Source organism: Odontesthes bonariensis, chromosome 3 (assembly GCF_027942865.1).
Source record: "Odontesthes bonariensis isolate fOdoBon6 chromosome 3, fOdoBon6.hap1, whole genome shotgun sequence".
NCBI lineage: Eukaryota > Metazoa > Chordata > Actinopteri > Atheriniformes > Atherinopsidae > Odontesthes > Odontesthes bonariensis.
Window position 1 is genome coordinate 37,090,908 of NC_134508.1, and position 13,441 is coordinate 37,104,348.

Genomic DNA, 13,441 nt, shown 5'->3' on the forward strand with positions numbered 1-13,441 from the left:
TCCTAAAAAGGTTGCTGTCAGAAATGGAAATGGAAATTGCATGGCATACAAATACAGAACATTGAGATGACCATTAAAATGGACAAACAACAGAAAGAGTGTTTACATAGAGAGCTGACATTTCCATGTGATGCAAACATGTATTTCTGTCAGACTGGAACCATGTCACTTGGTTGCCGCTGTCAGCCTGTCATTTTTGTTGCTGATAACATACTAGAACAAGACTACAATCAGCAACAAAACAGTATTTATTTTAACAGCACTCTGTGAAGCCTTGTGAATATACAGAACATGCACACTTGTACAGAGGGTGTGTCAGGTGTCCTGTTTGATGTGGGTGCTGTTTGGTCATCTGATAGCCAGGTCAGCTGACAACATAAAGGAAACCGGATTCTGCAAGCACCTGAATAATTTAGCAATAGGCCGTGAAGGTAGCTTCTTGTCTTAATAATTGCCCAGTACAGAAAAAAAAGGATTGCTGACCATGATGCACTTTGTGTGGAGACACTTTTACCTTTTCTTGCTTGTGGCACCCATGATGAGTGAGTAATATGTAATTGAATTAGAAGGTACAAAAAAAATACTAATGGGTGTGTCCTACCTTTTCTTATAATTACCACACAGCTACGTGTGGCAGACTGGGCAGAAGCAGGGTGTGGCCAGTTATGTACAAATAAAGCTTAATGTTGTGTTGCCATCACTGCAATGAGAAAGCAGTTTGTAAAGGAAACAAAAGAATGACACAGAACAGCAGTATAAGGGCAATCCACCCCTCTCAAAAATAAGCCTACCTGAAGAGACAAATTGAGGATAAATATTAAATAGGAAGTTCCTCTGTCATGTTGAAAAAAATGTAATAAAGCCATATGTTCAAGGGGGTCATATTTATTGCCTGCTGGATCTAACTTTATGAATTTGAGTTACACAGAGTGTTCATACATAGTGTCAATATGTGTACATAGTAAAACAGCACCCATATCCACACGAGCACACGTGCACACACACAGACATAAGATGGACTTCTTCTGGCATGATTATCAGGTCATGTAAATACAATGTGCACAATTGAATCATTTGAGAAATAATAATAATAATACAAAAAATAGAACACAAAATTGTATCTTGAAAAAAAAATAACAATTAATAACTGAGTTATGTCATACAGTGGATGGAAAGAAAAATAAAAAAGTAAAAATTCAACAACTCATAACTGCCTGTTGATAATATTTGTGGTATGCAACTCTCATTCCCAGAGTGCAGGAATATGGATTGTACTTTAACAAGGTGAGATGATATCCAAAACGGATAGATTTATCCTTTCCATTCAACAAAGCTTTAAAAATCTCTCCTCTTGCCTCCCACCTGGTTTAAACCTTAATGCCATAAAACATATTGTGTCCTTAGAATTGCTTAAATTGCAATTCTTGTGTAGTCCAAAAGATGCAGAAATACTCAGCTTTAAGGTACTCGTTGCTGATAGCATATAAACTCCAAAGAGTTAATGATGAGACATTCTTCATCAAAACGACTATTGGGATCAATATCTGAACTATGTGGAAAATTGCGAAGTAATTTTTGTAATTTTTTCTGGGTAAGCACATATAACAAGTAACAGAAAGACTTTACAGTTTTCCTGTTATAGGAAAACTATTATTATTCATATTAGCTTGTAGCTGCACTGTGTAAAATGGAAGGAAAAACAGATTACATTGATTTTCAAATCTCTCTCTCTCATTGGGACAGAGGCAACAAAAGGCTGGAAAAGTAATTGGTACTAAAAATAATCACAGGAGGAACATGTTACACCTCATTAGGTTAAATGGCAACAGGTCCTTAACATGATAAGCTATAAAAAAGAGCACCATTGGGAGGCAGGGGCAGAGTCTTAGAAAAAAAAATGGGCAGAGGTCCATCAATCTGCAAAAAACTACGAGTACAAATTGTCGAGCACTTTCTGAATAATTTTTGTGCATGTAAAATTTTGAAGGAATTGAAGACTCCATCAACAGTACATAAAATCATCAAAAGATTAATTTCTGGAGACATCTATGTGCACATGGGACAGGGATGAAATGTGAATCTTAAAGCAAGTGATCTTTAGGCCTTTAGGTGGCACTACATTAAAAACAGACATGATTCTGTCATAGAAATTGCTGCATGGTCTCAGAACACCTTTAGAAATTATTGTCCGTGAACATAGTTTATCATGCCGTCCACAAATGCAGGTTAAAGCTCTACTATGCAAAGAAGAAGCCATATGCAAAATGATCCAGAAACACTTCCATCTTCTCTGGGCCAATGCTAATTGGCAACTATGGCAAAGTGGGAATCTATGGGCAAAGGAAAGTAAAAACTTTAAATTTTTCTATTTGGAAATTATAGATGCCGTGTCCTCCACACTAAAAAGGAGAAGAGCTATCCATCTTGTTCCCCATATATCAGTGCACAGTTCAAAACCATGCATCTCGATGATGCATTTCTTAGAGAAGGCCTTGCATATTTCAGCAAGACAATGCTCAACCACATACTGCATCCATTACAACAGCATGTCTTTGTAATAGAAGAGTCAAAGTACTGCACTGGCATGCCTGCAATCAGCAGTTTGCAATCAGCAGTTTTGCCATATCATAAAATGCAAAATACAACAAAGGCAACAAAGGACTGTTGGGCAGCTAAAATCATATCACAATATCTGTTAACTCAAAGTCCAGCAACTAAATGGTCTCCTCAGTTCCCAGATGTTTACTGACGGTTAAAAGAAGATGGGATGCTACACAGTGGGAAACATGGACGTGTAACGGCCTTTTTCAGATGTGTTCTGCCATCAAATTCAAGATGAACAAATATTTTTCATAGAATTGTTAAAAGTCTTACTTTTAACATATGTATTTGGTGTTCTATTGAATAGAACATTGTTTATGAGACTGTCAAATCATTTAATGTCTTTTTTGTTTCACATTTCACACACCATCCCAACTTTTTTGGGATCATTGGTTGGCACCCAGTATTAAAGAATCAAGACTGATGAACATGTCAAACAATGCTCAACACTGTAAGTAAAGTCAAGGCTTGTAAGTTTTATCATCTTTCAATTTTAATACAGGTGGAATGAAACAAATGCAACAACCCTGTTTACACAAGCTGCCTCAGGTGAGCTCCTTCCTGGAATGGCGGCTAAATGATCCTACAAGTACTGTCAATGTCTGGAGAAGAGTTACGCATTGTACACAATGTAGGTCACAAGTAAATAGTTGGATTACAGGCTAGTGACAAAGAGTTGCAGTGCTGTCAGATGGAACACATCAAAAGGAGAAAGAATCTTTAAACGTCACATGCACCACAACCCCAAAACAGCAGACATGTTAGTTTTTTGTTTTTTTTTTACTCTGTCCTTGGAGACCTGCCATATAGATATAAAAAAACCTAAGTGAGAAACAGAAAGGCTGATAAATGCTTCCATCCTCTCAGCCAGATTTTTTTTGGAAAGTTGAATGAAGGACAAACAAAGGTAAAGAAGCATCAACTCCAACAATTTCCAACCATTCCTCACCATAACCCATATATGCTTTTTAATTATTTTTCATATTTACACTGATGTATACAAAATACACTCAAATGAGATTTGTTACTGTTTCTCAATGCATTTAAATCTTCTCGTACATTCCAAGCCATCAGAAAAAAAAAGTATATATATGTAGAAGGTCCCCTTGGAGCGTCAAAGCCAGTTCCATTTTTCCATATTTCACTCAATGCCAATAACATTGACTCAAAAAAAAATCCAAAAGCTTTCTTTCCTTCTTTTTCAAATCAACCAATTTTATTTATCAACAGGCAATTGTGGGACAAGAAACAAAAAAGGTAAGGGTGGTGCTATATAGGAGGTGGCTACTGTCATGTTCATGTTATTTTTCTTTAATATCATCTTGATTATAATTTTATAAAAAAAAAAAAAAAAAAAAAAAAAAAAAAAAAAAAAAAGCAAAAGGAAAATCAAAAAAAAAAAGAAGCCCTATCGTGTGGTGGTACAGTTTCCTTATTGACATACAGAGGGTCTGTTGAATACTGGAAAAGGCTTGCAGGACTCTGAAAAGTGTTTAGATGTGTATCTGTATACATATGTGGATGTTGTGTACTGTATGGGAAAATATGTATGTATTTGTGTCTTGGGTGAGAGGTTTCACGTCATTTCCACTGTCACTGTGAAGACAAGTGCAATCCATGTCAGTCCGAAGACGTCCATGCGGGAGGCTTCATCTGCAAAAATGGGGAAGTAGATCAGATCAGTCAAACAAAGCTATTTGGTTATCATTTAATCTTTAACCTTATTATAATGCAATGAATGTGACTCAGTATAAAAATAATGTGATATTGTCTATTAGTTATTTGTAAAACTATTTTGAATTAAAATAGTGCTTGAAGAGTTTAGATATTTTTAGAAATGAAATACATTATCCACCTATCTATTTACCACTATGCTTATATTTGGTCAAAACAACCGGTCAAACCTCCTTTACACAAGACCTAGGATCTGAAGGACCCCTTTTAGACCTACTCTTTCTGCAATATCTCTGGTATGGTAAATGTACCTCACAGGCTGATTCTTGGAAAGGAGATTTTGAATTGGGATCTTTAATTCTGAGCCAATAAACAACTAGTTGAGTATTTGTATGAATGGAGATTATAGTAAAGGTCGACATCATGCTCCCCAAACCATTCATCCATTATCAAATTGTCTGTTTACTAAGCTTTGGTTGTTACGTTTTCATTTATTATTGTGCACTAGTATGAAAAGTAGGAGAATACGCAGAATAGGAGAACTGAATGTGATTGATGGCAATAAAACCTTTTAAGGGTAAAATGAATTCAGTGAATTTTGAAGATGCAAAGAATGATACAAATCAAAGTTGTAGAACTCTGTCAGTGTTTACAGAAAAAAAAAATTCAAAAGGTTGGCAGAAGCATAATAGACTGAAGAGATCAGAAAACACCAGCTTTTCTTTGTTGTCACTTTTTTAAAGCTCCCTTGAAGATATCTTGGTGTAAATATGGAGAGGAAAGTCATTCTTGGCTGAGGGTGTGTCTTTGGTAACAGTTTATCCAGATTCTGCCAAGATAGTGGCTAAAGCACAGTTGCAATTACAAAGAGGGGCTGACCGCGTTGGAATGTAGCTAGACTTCATAATATAATCTGACAGATCTTAGACATCTCAGGTAAATGCAGCTCTATTTAAGTCTGAACAATCTGCCTGCTGGCAAATGTTAAATGAATTGAATCACAAAACAACTGGATCATGTTTGACAGGATGGATTAAAATATTCAAGGTTTTTAAATGACTCTAACAAATGTTAATTGTAAGTACAAACATGGAATCTGGCATCATGGGCCAGTCTTTATTTAAGTCATAAAGTATGAGACTAAAACAACTGGATCTTTTCAATATATACTTCATCTTGGTTGGTAATGTGCCCAGTCGAGCATAAGATCATCATCTGAAGTCCCCTTTCAATCTGCAGTCAAAGATGCAAGTCACCGAGCCATCTGTTTGGATCAGGCCTCAATGCATTTCTGCCAAACTAATTTTTCTTTGACAACTCGGAGTGATACCTTCTTTTAAGATGAGGGATGACTGTGTGATGAATATAAAATGTTTGTAAAAAGTAGTCCTTTCTTTATTGCACATGACCACTGATGGAGGAGAATGTTTATCATTTCCATTAGTGGCGGGGAACTGTTTATGTTCCTGGAGGATTTGAATTGGAATTTTGCATGGCATTATGAAAATGCAGTTTAATTAATTACAGCTGCTGGATCTTATTGACTAGCCATTTTTTGGCTCAATAAAATCTAATTTCATCAGCTGAAACTTAACAAGTTCTTTTTTATGTACATATAAGCAACAGCCAAGAGAGGCACACTCAAACTGCTATTGTCAAACTGTTGACAATACCACACAATACCACATGCCTCGGCTGACAGGTATAGTATTATGTTATTCTGTGGCAGAAAATGTCACTTTTCCCCCCTTGAAATTTCATTCATCTGTTAAACTTAGTCTATTTTCACATAGTAAAGTTGAACAAGCTGTGTCAGAGACTGTATACTGACAAAGATGAACAAATCTAACTCCTAATAGAAGGTGCAGGTTTTCGTCTACTACGGCCATGACTGACAACATTGGTTCATCCCACTCAGGCAAGCAGTTGGGAATTCATCCATTAGGCTCAGGTGCGTGTGTGGTAACCTCTTGGGGCCATGTTGTACACCAATTTGACTTGTATGCAAGGCATGTCTGTGTATCCACTCTGACCTACTTCTGTCCTTGCTGTGACACTCCTACTCCAGTGCTTACCATAACATTTGCATTCCCAGATTTGCATCCGTAAAATATGAGTTGCAAAGAAGGGAAAGGGGTAAAACTAATTGAAAAATGAAGAGTAACTGAAAAACTGAAGTGTGGGAGAGCACAATAAGCATGTTAGGTAATGTTTTTGGAGAAGGAAATATGGAGAATGTAAATCAAAATTCAGAAGACAACTCTGTTTAACTGGTGTAGCTCAGTTTAAAGACAGCCCTGCATCCCATTTGTTTGGGAAGGTCTTCCCACTGTATGTTGGGACAAACATGGGCATTACACTCATGCATTAAAGAGTGTAATGCTGCAGGTAGTTATTTATGTAATTTAAATATATTTTCCATTTTTCATTGTCAACAGCTGTAAAAATAATTACAATACAGATGCTTTATTGATTCTTTTTTCCCTCCAAACTGTAACATAAATGACAATTTCTGTTGAGTGCATATTACTAATATATTTTGTAATAAAAAAGGAATGTATTGAACATAAATAATAACTGCATTCTGCTGCCGATTCATAAAGGCATCCCATTTCCTTCCCAGGGTGTGAAACTGATGTTTTGTCAGAATCCATTGATATCTACCAGAGATACACCAGGTGTTCGGATGAAATGGTCATGCTAAAATTAGAGATACTAAACACTTTAAAGAATTTACGTATGAACAGACAGACAGGTCCTCAAAGAAGTAAGAGGGAGATAAGTGCTATGCTGGAGACTTTCAGACAAGCGACCCCAGTTCTAGAGCAGTTTTTCTCCTACTGAAGGACTGATTTCAAGTGTTATGTACAGCTGCTCACTGGTTAGATTTAGGTTACAATTTCCATAACTTAACTCAATAAATACATTTGGTTAGGTTTTGGAAAGGATAGTGGTTTGGTTTAAAATATAGACCTTCACAGTGTTTATCCAGCGTCTCGGATAATGATGTGAAAAAACAGTTTTATTGCAATTAAGTTTAATGACAAATGACACTGAAGTCTTACTCTTACTGTGATGTGATTCGTGATGCAACACCATCAGAGTAGGAATCTGTTACAGTACTTCATAGCACTCTAGTAAAGTTGGTAGAAAATAAGCTAGAAATATTTAAAAATTTACGTGTCCACCGGGGTTTCCCCTTTCCATTCCGCTTCCATCCTAGGTGATTGGAGACTGAGTCTGAGTACAGAGTGTGTGACTAATGTGGAGTCATTTGACCATCAAACAAATGCAGATTATGTCCTTTCTGACTGAAAACCTAGATATGAAGTTTTTTCTTCTCTCTCTCAAGAGGCTTGAGAGAGAAAGAGGCTTTACTAAATCTAGATGAGCTATTAAAGAGTCTTCTCTTAAAGTTCACTCAGTTTTTCATACCACTGTATCTCTGTGGGGTCACACTCTCATTTCAGTCTTGGTAAGTTGTGAACCACTTCATGCTTCAGAGGCCCATCTGTCAAAGCTCTAAACTCTGGTTATTTAGCCAGAGCTGAATGTTTTTCACACTGCAGCATAATCTATACTGCTCATAAGGTCTGGGTGAGTGAAAATCTGCATCAAATCAGAGATTGTGAGCTAAGCTTTTGCGAAAGAGTGGAAAAAAATAATGCGATGAAAGGGGAAAAAACGAATAAGAGAGACATAAAGTAGTGACAAAAAAGACAAAAAGCAACCAGATATTGGATGAAGCCGAGGTCTGGCACTGGGGGACAAAAAGGGAGCAGAAAAGTCTGAGAGAGGGAAAGACTGACAGGAAAATTGTTGTACAAAGTGAAACAGAGACAGAAAAGGGAGAGATGGAAAGGATGTTGCCACGGCTCTGCAGTTTATCTTGACAATCCCTCTTCTTTACATATGATAATCTCAGAAGCCACAAATGAGCCACCACTGCACATATGAAACACCAATAATATCACACTCAACCATAAGTGACAGGCACGGTTAGTCGCAGGGAGAGACTTGAAGCTTGCTGCGACAGAACATCGTCAAAGATTAATCCTAACTGAATCACTCTCACACGGCTTATCTGGGGCAAACCATTTAGGACAGAACCAAAAACTTCCTTCATCTGTCAATACTATGTTGAAGCCAATGAGTCCCAAAGAATTAGCTTCTCTAATCTGAGACAGGTTTCTGTATACTAAGCAACTGCTGACAATTTGCTTTTATAATTTATCCTACATGCAAAAACACGCTCATCAAGTCAGGGGCTGAAATACTTACTGTTTTGATTCTGTGTGTTCTTCATCATACTTGGATTTTCTGTAGAAAAGGAAAAAAAAAAACATTGAGGCAATCAAAAACTTCTGTTTCTATAGAGACAGTGAGTGATTCAGTGAAAGGAGAAGGGAAATAATTAGAATAAAGAGCCTAAGAAGGAAAAAAAAAAAAACAGAAGAAAAGTGTTTTCTCTGACGGAGGTTGTTGCTCTCTAATGAAGCTGAATTCCAAGGTTCCTGAAGAACACGCTAGGGCTTGTTAATGGACCTGGGAACACAAAGCACTGCAAAGGAACAACCAGGGCACTTTTAGCAGCAGTGAGAGCTGGTAACTACAGCCAAGGTCTGATAGCCAGACAAGACATTTGGACACTAATTTTAAAAGGCTTCACCAATGTCTATTCTGCACAATGTAAATGTAATGTTCTCGTAGGGATTAAGTAATTGCAAATGACGAAGCAAGAGGGTATTAGCAACAGTCTTAAATTGCACTTTGTGAGCTAAATTTGTATGTTAAAGTGTATATGAGCAGGTGGAAGCTGCAGCACAGTGTGAAACTTCCCTGGTCTCACTGCAACTACTTTAACACTTCAGCTCCACAGAGAGACTCAGAAATTAATGTGTGCACTCGCCATATGGACCCTTGTATTTGCCTGCCCCAGCAAATTTGCATAAGTATACATATCCGTGTGTCTTTGCATGCGACTGCAGTTTGGTCTGTGTGTTTGCCCGACTCCTCTCTTGTGCTGACTCACCTCGCAGTTATCTCAGAGGTTATTATCACTGAGGATGACTACAGATAACACTGACATCATCAAGATGTAAATGCTGCTTGTAGCTGAAGAGTCTTTAAACCAGGTTGTCATTATAATCCATTATTCCTGACGGTGTGTATCGAACACTTGGCGAAGTGAACAGAACCTCTTCAGTCCCGGGAGAAAGAAAAAGTGTCTTATCTCGAGGCCATGGGGGAACGTGCCAAGGTCACTTAATCACCATTTACTTCCTCTAAGCATGAGTGGAAGCAATCTACAAGGAGCAGACAGACAGATGGGCCATACTAGGCACGTAGCCGATGACACCTGAGGATGCATCAGGGTGTTAAATAGACATTAGTGCTCTTCCTAGCAAAGCACCTCCCAAGGTAACACCTCCCTAAAGTGGCTCTATCCCCTTAAAGTGGGTTCTTGTTGGACCTGCCCAGCAATTTGTGCATTTGCTACATACTTTACACTCTGTGCACAAGGATGTTTCCAGCAGGAGGATAAAAAAAAGATGGACACATTCTTTTTTCCCAGTTGCTCGAATAAAAAAAGGGTGTCAACCTGATTGATGTGAAAAACCTGACCTACAACACATTTGTGTGCACACCACACATTTCCTCACTTTCCAAAAATACCCGTTTCTTTGTTGACATCTCAGTTATGAAAACCCCACTCAAAAACAAAGGATATCTATCACTGATGGCTTTATCTCTAAAGTCATCTGAACAGTCCTGTCATGCGAGTGTTTTAGAAGGATTCTATGTGAAAGCGACAGTGTTGTTACTGAATGTGCTGCAATGCTTGCATGGTATTTTGCATCTGGAATGCATAAGCGATGGTACCGTTTCTGATGTGGGCCTGTCTGATCATTCCTGTGTTTTCTTTGAGAGTACGATTTCACTGCACACAAATGTCTCAACAGCAGTGATCTCAAAACGGTGTATAACTGAAAACAGTAGTGAGATCTTTAACCAGGTCTTCTCTTTAACACCTGCCCTGTCCGGGGGTTCAGTCATTGAGCTTGTCAGTAGCTTCAATGCTAAAATGTTAAATGTTATGGATGCTATTGCTCCCATTAAGGTGAAAGTTATCTCTGGAAGGAAGAAGTCTCCATGGCGAAATTCCACAGTGGTGAAAAATGGGAAAAGAGAGTGTCGGAAAGCTGAGCGCAGATGGAGAAAAACAAATCTCCAGGTTCATTATAACATCTACGAAGAGAAACTTCATAACTTTATAATTTACAACTGAGGAATGCAAGAAAGTCCTACTTCTCTGACATCATCACCAAAAACAGTCATAATGCTCGGGCCTTATTTGCTACAGTTGATAGGTTAACAAACCCTCCTGTGTTAGTGGCAACTGAACTTCATTCCACCATGGCCTGCAATGACTTTGCCAAATTCTTCACAGACAAAATCCAAAAAATTAGACAAGCAGTTGGTACATCAGCAGCAGGTTCAACATATGTACCGTGTCCACCGAAAACCCGTTTAAACACCATGACACAGTTTCAACCCATTAACAGCAAAGACCTGGAGGACATCTTACGTCAGCTGAACTCCTCCTCTTGCTGTTTAGACATCCTGCCAACAGCTTTTTTCAAAAGAGTCTCAAAGATTTTGGAGTCAGACCTGTTACTGATCGTGAACTTGTCTTTAATGTCGGGTGTGTTTCCAGAGCCACTAAAAACAGCTGTAATCAAACCTCTGCTGAAAAAGGACAATCTTGACAAGACACAAATGAACAACTACAGGCCTATCTCAAATCTCCCATTTTTAAGTAAGATCATTGAAAAAGCGGTTTTTCAACAGCTTAATCACTTTTTAAAACAAAATAACTGCTATGACACCTTCCAGTCAGGTTTTAGACAGCACCACAGCACTGAGACTGCTCTGACCAAAGTTTTTAATGACATATGTCTGAATATAGACGGTGGAAAAATGTCAGTCTTAGTTTTACTGGATCTCAGTGGTGCATTTGATACAGTTGACCACAATATATTACTCAAACAACTGGAGAACTGGGCGGGTCTTTCCGGAACTGTACTAAACTGGTTCAAAACATACTTAGAGAACAGGAAGTACTTTGTGTCAATAGGTAATTTTACATCTGAGCACACAAGAGTCACATGTGGAGTTCCCCAAGGTTCCATCCTGGGACCTCTTCTGTTTAACATCTACATGTTCCCACTGGCACAGATTATAAAAAACAACAAAATAAACTACCATCGCTATGCAGATGACACGCAGATATACATTACAATGTCACCAGGAGACCGAGGCCCTATACAGGCTCTTGGTAAATGCATTGAGGAGATTAATGACTGGATGTGCCACAACTTTCTCCAGCTAAACAAAAAACAAAACTGAGGTAATTGTCTTTGGAGCAGAAGAGAAACGATTACAGGTCACCACAGAGCTTCAATATATGCACCTAAAAACTACCAACCAGGCCAGAAATCTGGGTGTAGTGATGGACTCAGACCTAAATTTGGAAAAACACAATAAGGCAATAACAAAGTCAGCCTACTATCACCTTAAAAATATATCAAGGTTAAAAGATCTGATGTCTCAGCAGGACCTGGAAAAACTAGTCCATGCATTCATCTTTAGTAGGCTTGATTACTGTAACAGCATCTTTACAGGTCTACCTAAAAAGTCAGTTAGACAACTGCAGCTTATTCAGAACTCTGCTGCTCGAGTCCTCACTAAGACCAAAAAAGTGGACCACATCAGCCCAGCTCTGAGGTCTTTACACTGGCTGCCTGTCCATCAGAGGATAGACTTTAAAGTTCTGATGCTGGTCTATAAAGCTCTGAATGGTCTAGGACCAAAATACATCAGTGACCTCCTGACCCAGTATGAACCTTCCAGACCCCTCAGGTCATCTGGATCCGGTCTTCTATCAGTTCCCAGAGTCAGAACCAGACATGGAGAAGCTGCATTCAGCTTCTATGCTCCACTCCACATGTCTGGAACAAACTCCCAGAAAGCCTCAGATCAGCTGAAACACTCAGTGTATTTAAGTCCAGGTTGAAGACACACCTATTTTCAGCTGCATTTGAATAAAGCTCCAAATCTGAAGCTTGAGTTTCAAAACTTAATCACATTTTAACTACTGATTTTATCTATTGTTCTTATTTCTTTCTTTTTTGTTTAAAATTTAAATTGTGCTTTTTATTTCTACTGTTTTAATGTATCTGTAAAGCACTTTGAATCACGTTGTTGTTGAATTCTGCTATACAAATAAAGTTGCCTTGCCTTCCCTTGCCTTACTATAGTAATGTTAGGGGACGTTGATGGAATACAATACAAATGTTTACAGTTCTCCAACAGGCTACACAAAGTATTTTGTGGTGACATGAGCCTCTTTTACATTCACAATGACTCTGACTGAAAGAGCTCTCCTTAACACTAAGGTTTAGCATTTCTATCTGATTGTGAAGTAATTTAAATCAAACTGGATTCAGACTGGATGTGATTGTCATTGTAACTTTTAAGAAAGAGTAAGTTAGAACAATATAGGTTCAATAGGTCTAAGACATGTCACATTTATTTTATTTGAAATCTGTTTTTAATAGAACGTGTTAAATTGAAACTCTCTTTATGAAGAAGCTCAAACTGCAGGTACTAGTTTTTCAATGAGTCTATCCAGTTTAAACGCAGCCAGATGAGCAGGACACATAGATTTAATAGAGCCTGTAAGTGATCCAGGTCCCATATCAGTATCGGTACATCAAACACATCCAAATTATAATTAACATGTACCTTAGCCTAGTCTGAGTAAAGTGCTTTTCCAACACAGTTGACAATAAAGATCCTTTGATTTAATTACTGGCCTTTGATGCCATGGTTGGTTTTTGGCTCATACCATAGAGCAACATTATATATGCTATTAATGACATAGTCACTTAATCCATTAGAGAAGAGAGACTATTTCTATGTGGTGCCTTAAATAAGTGAGTATTCTCGAACCAATTGAGGGTACAATCTCTTATTAATCACACACTTAGTTGCATCAATGAGTGATCACATTAAGAATATTTCTTTTTCATACACTGTAAATGTATGCAATTATTTTCTTTAGAAACATGCAGTTTTCTGTGACATTTAACTCAGTAATTGT

The 13,441-nt window shown here is 37.9% G+C and overlaps 1 protein-coding gene across 3 annotated transcripts in view; it reads right to left on the reverse strand.

The window, feature by feature from the left end:
• Positions 1-276: 276 nt before the first annotated feature.
• Positions 277-13,441, reverse strand: part of igsf21a (immunoglobin superfamily, member 21a) — a 183,298-nt gene continuing 170,133 nt past the window's right edge. For all 3 annotated transcript variants that reach the window (XM_075461708.1, XM_075461709.1, XM_075461707.1), the window contains 2 exons: positions 8,557-8,595; positions 277-4,254 (listed from right to left, as the gene is read on the reverse strand). In XM_075461708.1, the coding sequence (XP_075317823.1) occupies positions 4,178-4,254; positions 8,557-8,595 (116 nt within the window). In that variant the 3' untranslated portion in view covers positions 277-4,177. The remainder of the gene's footprint in view (positions 4,255-8,556; positions 8,596-13,441) is intronic.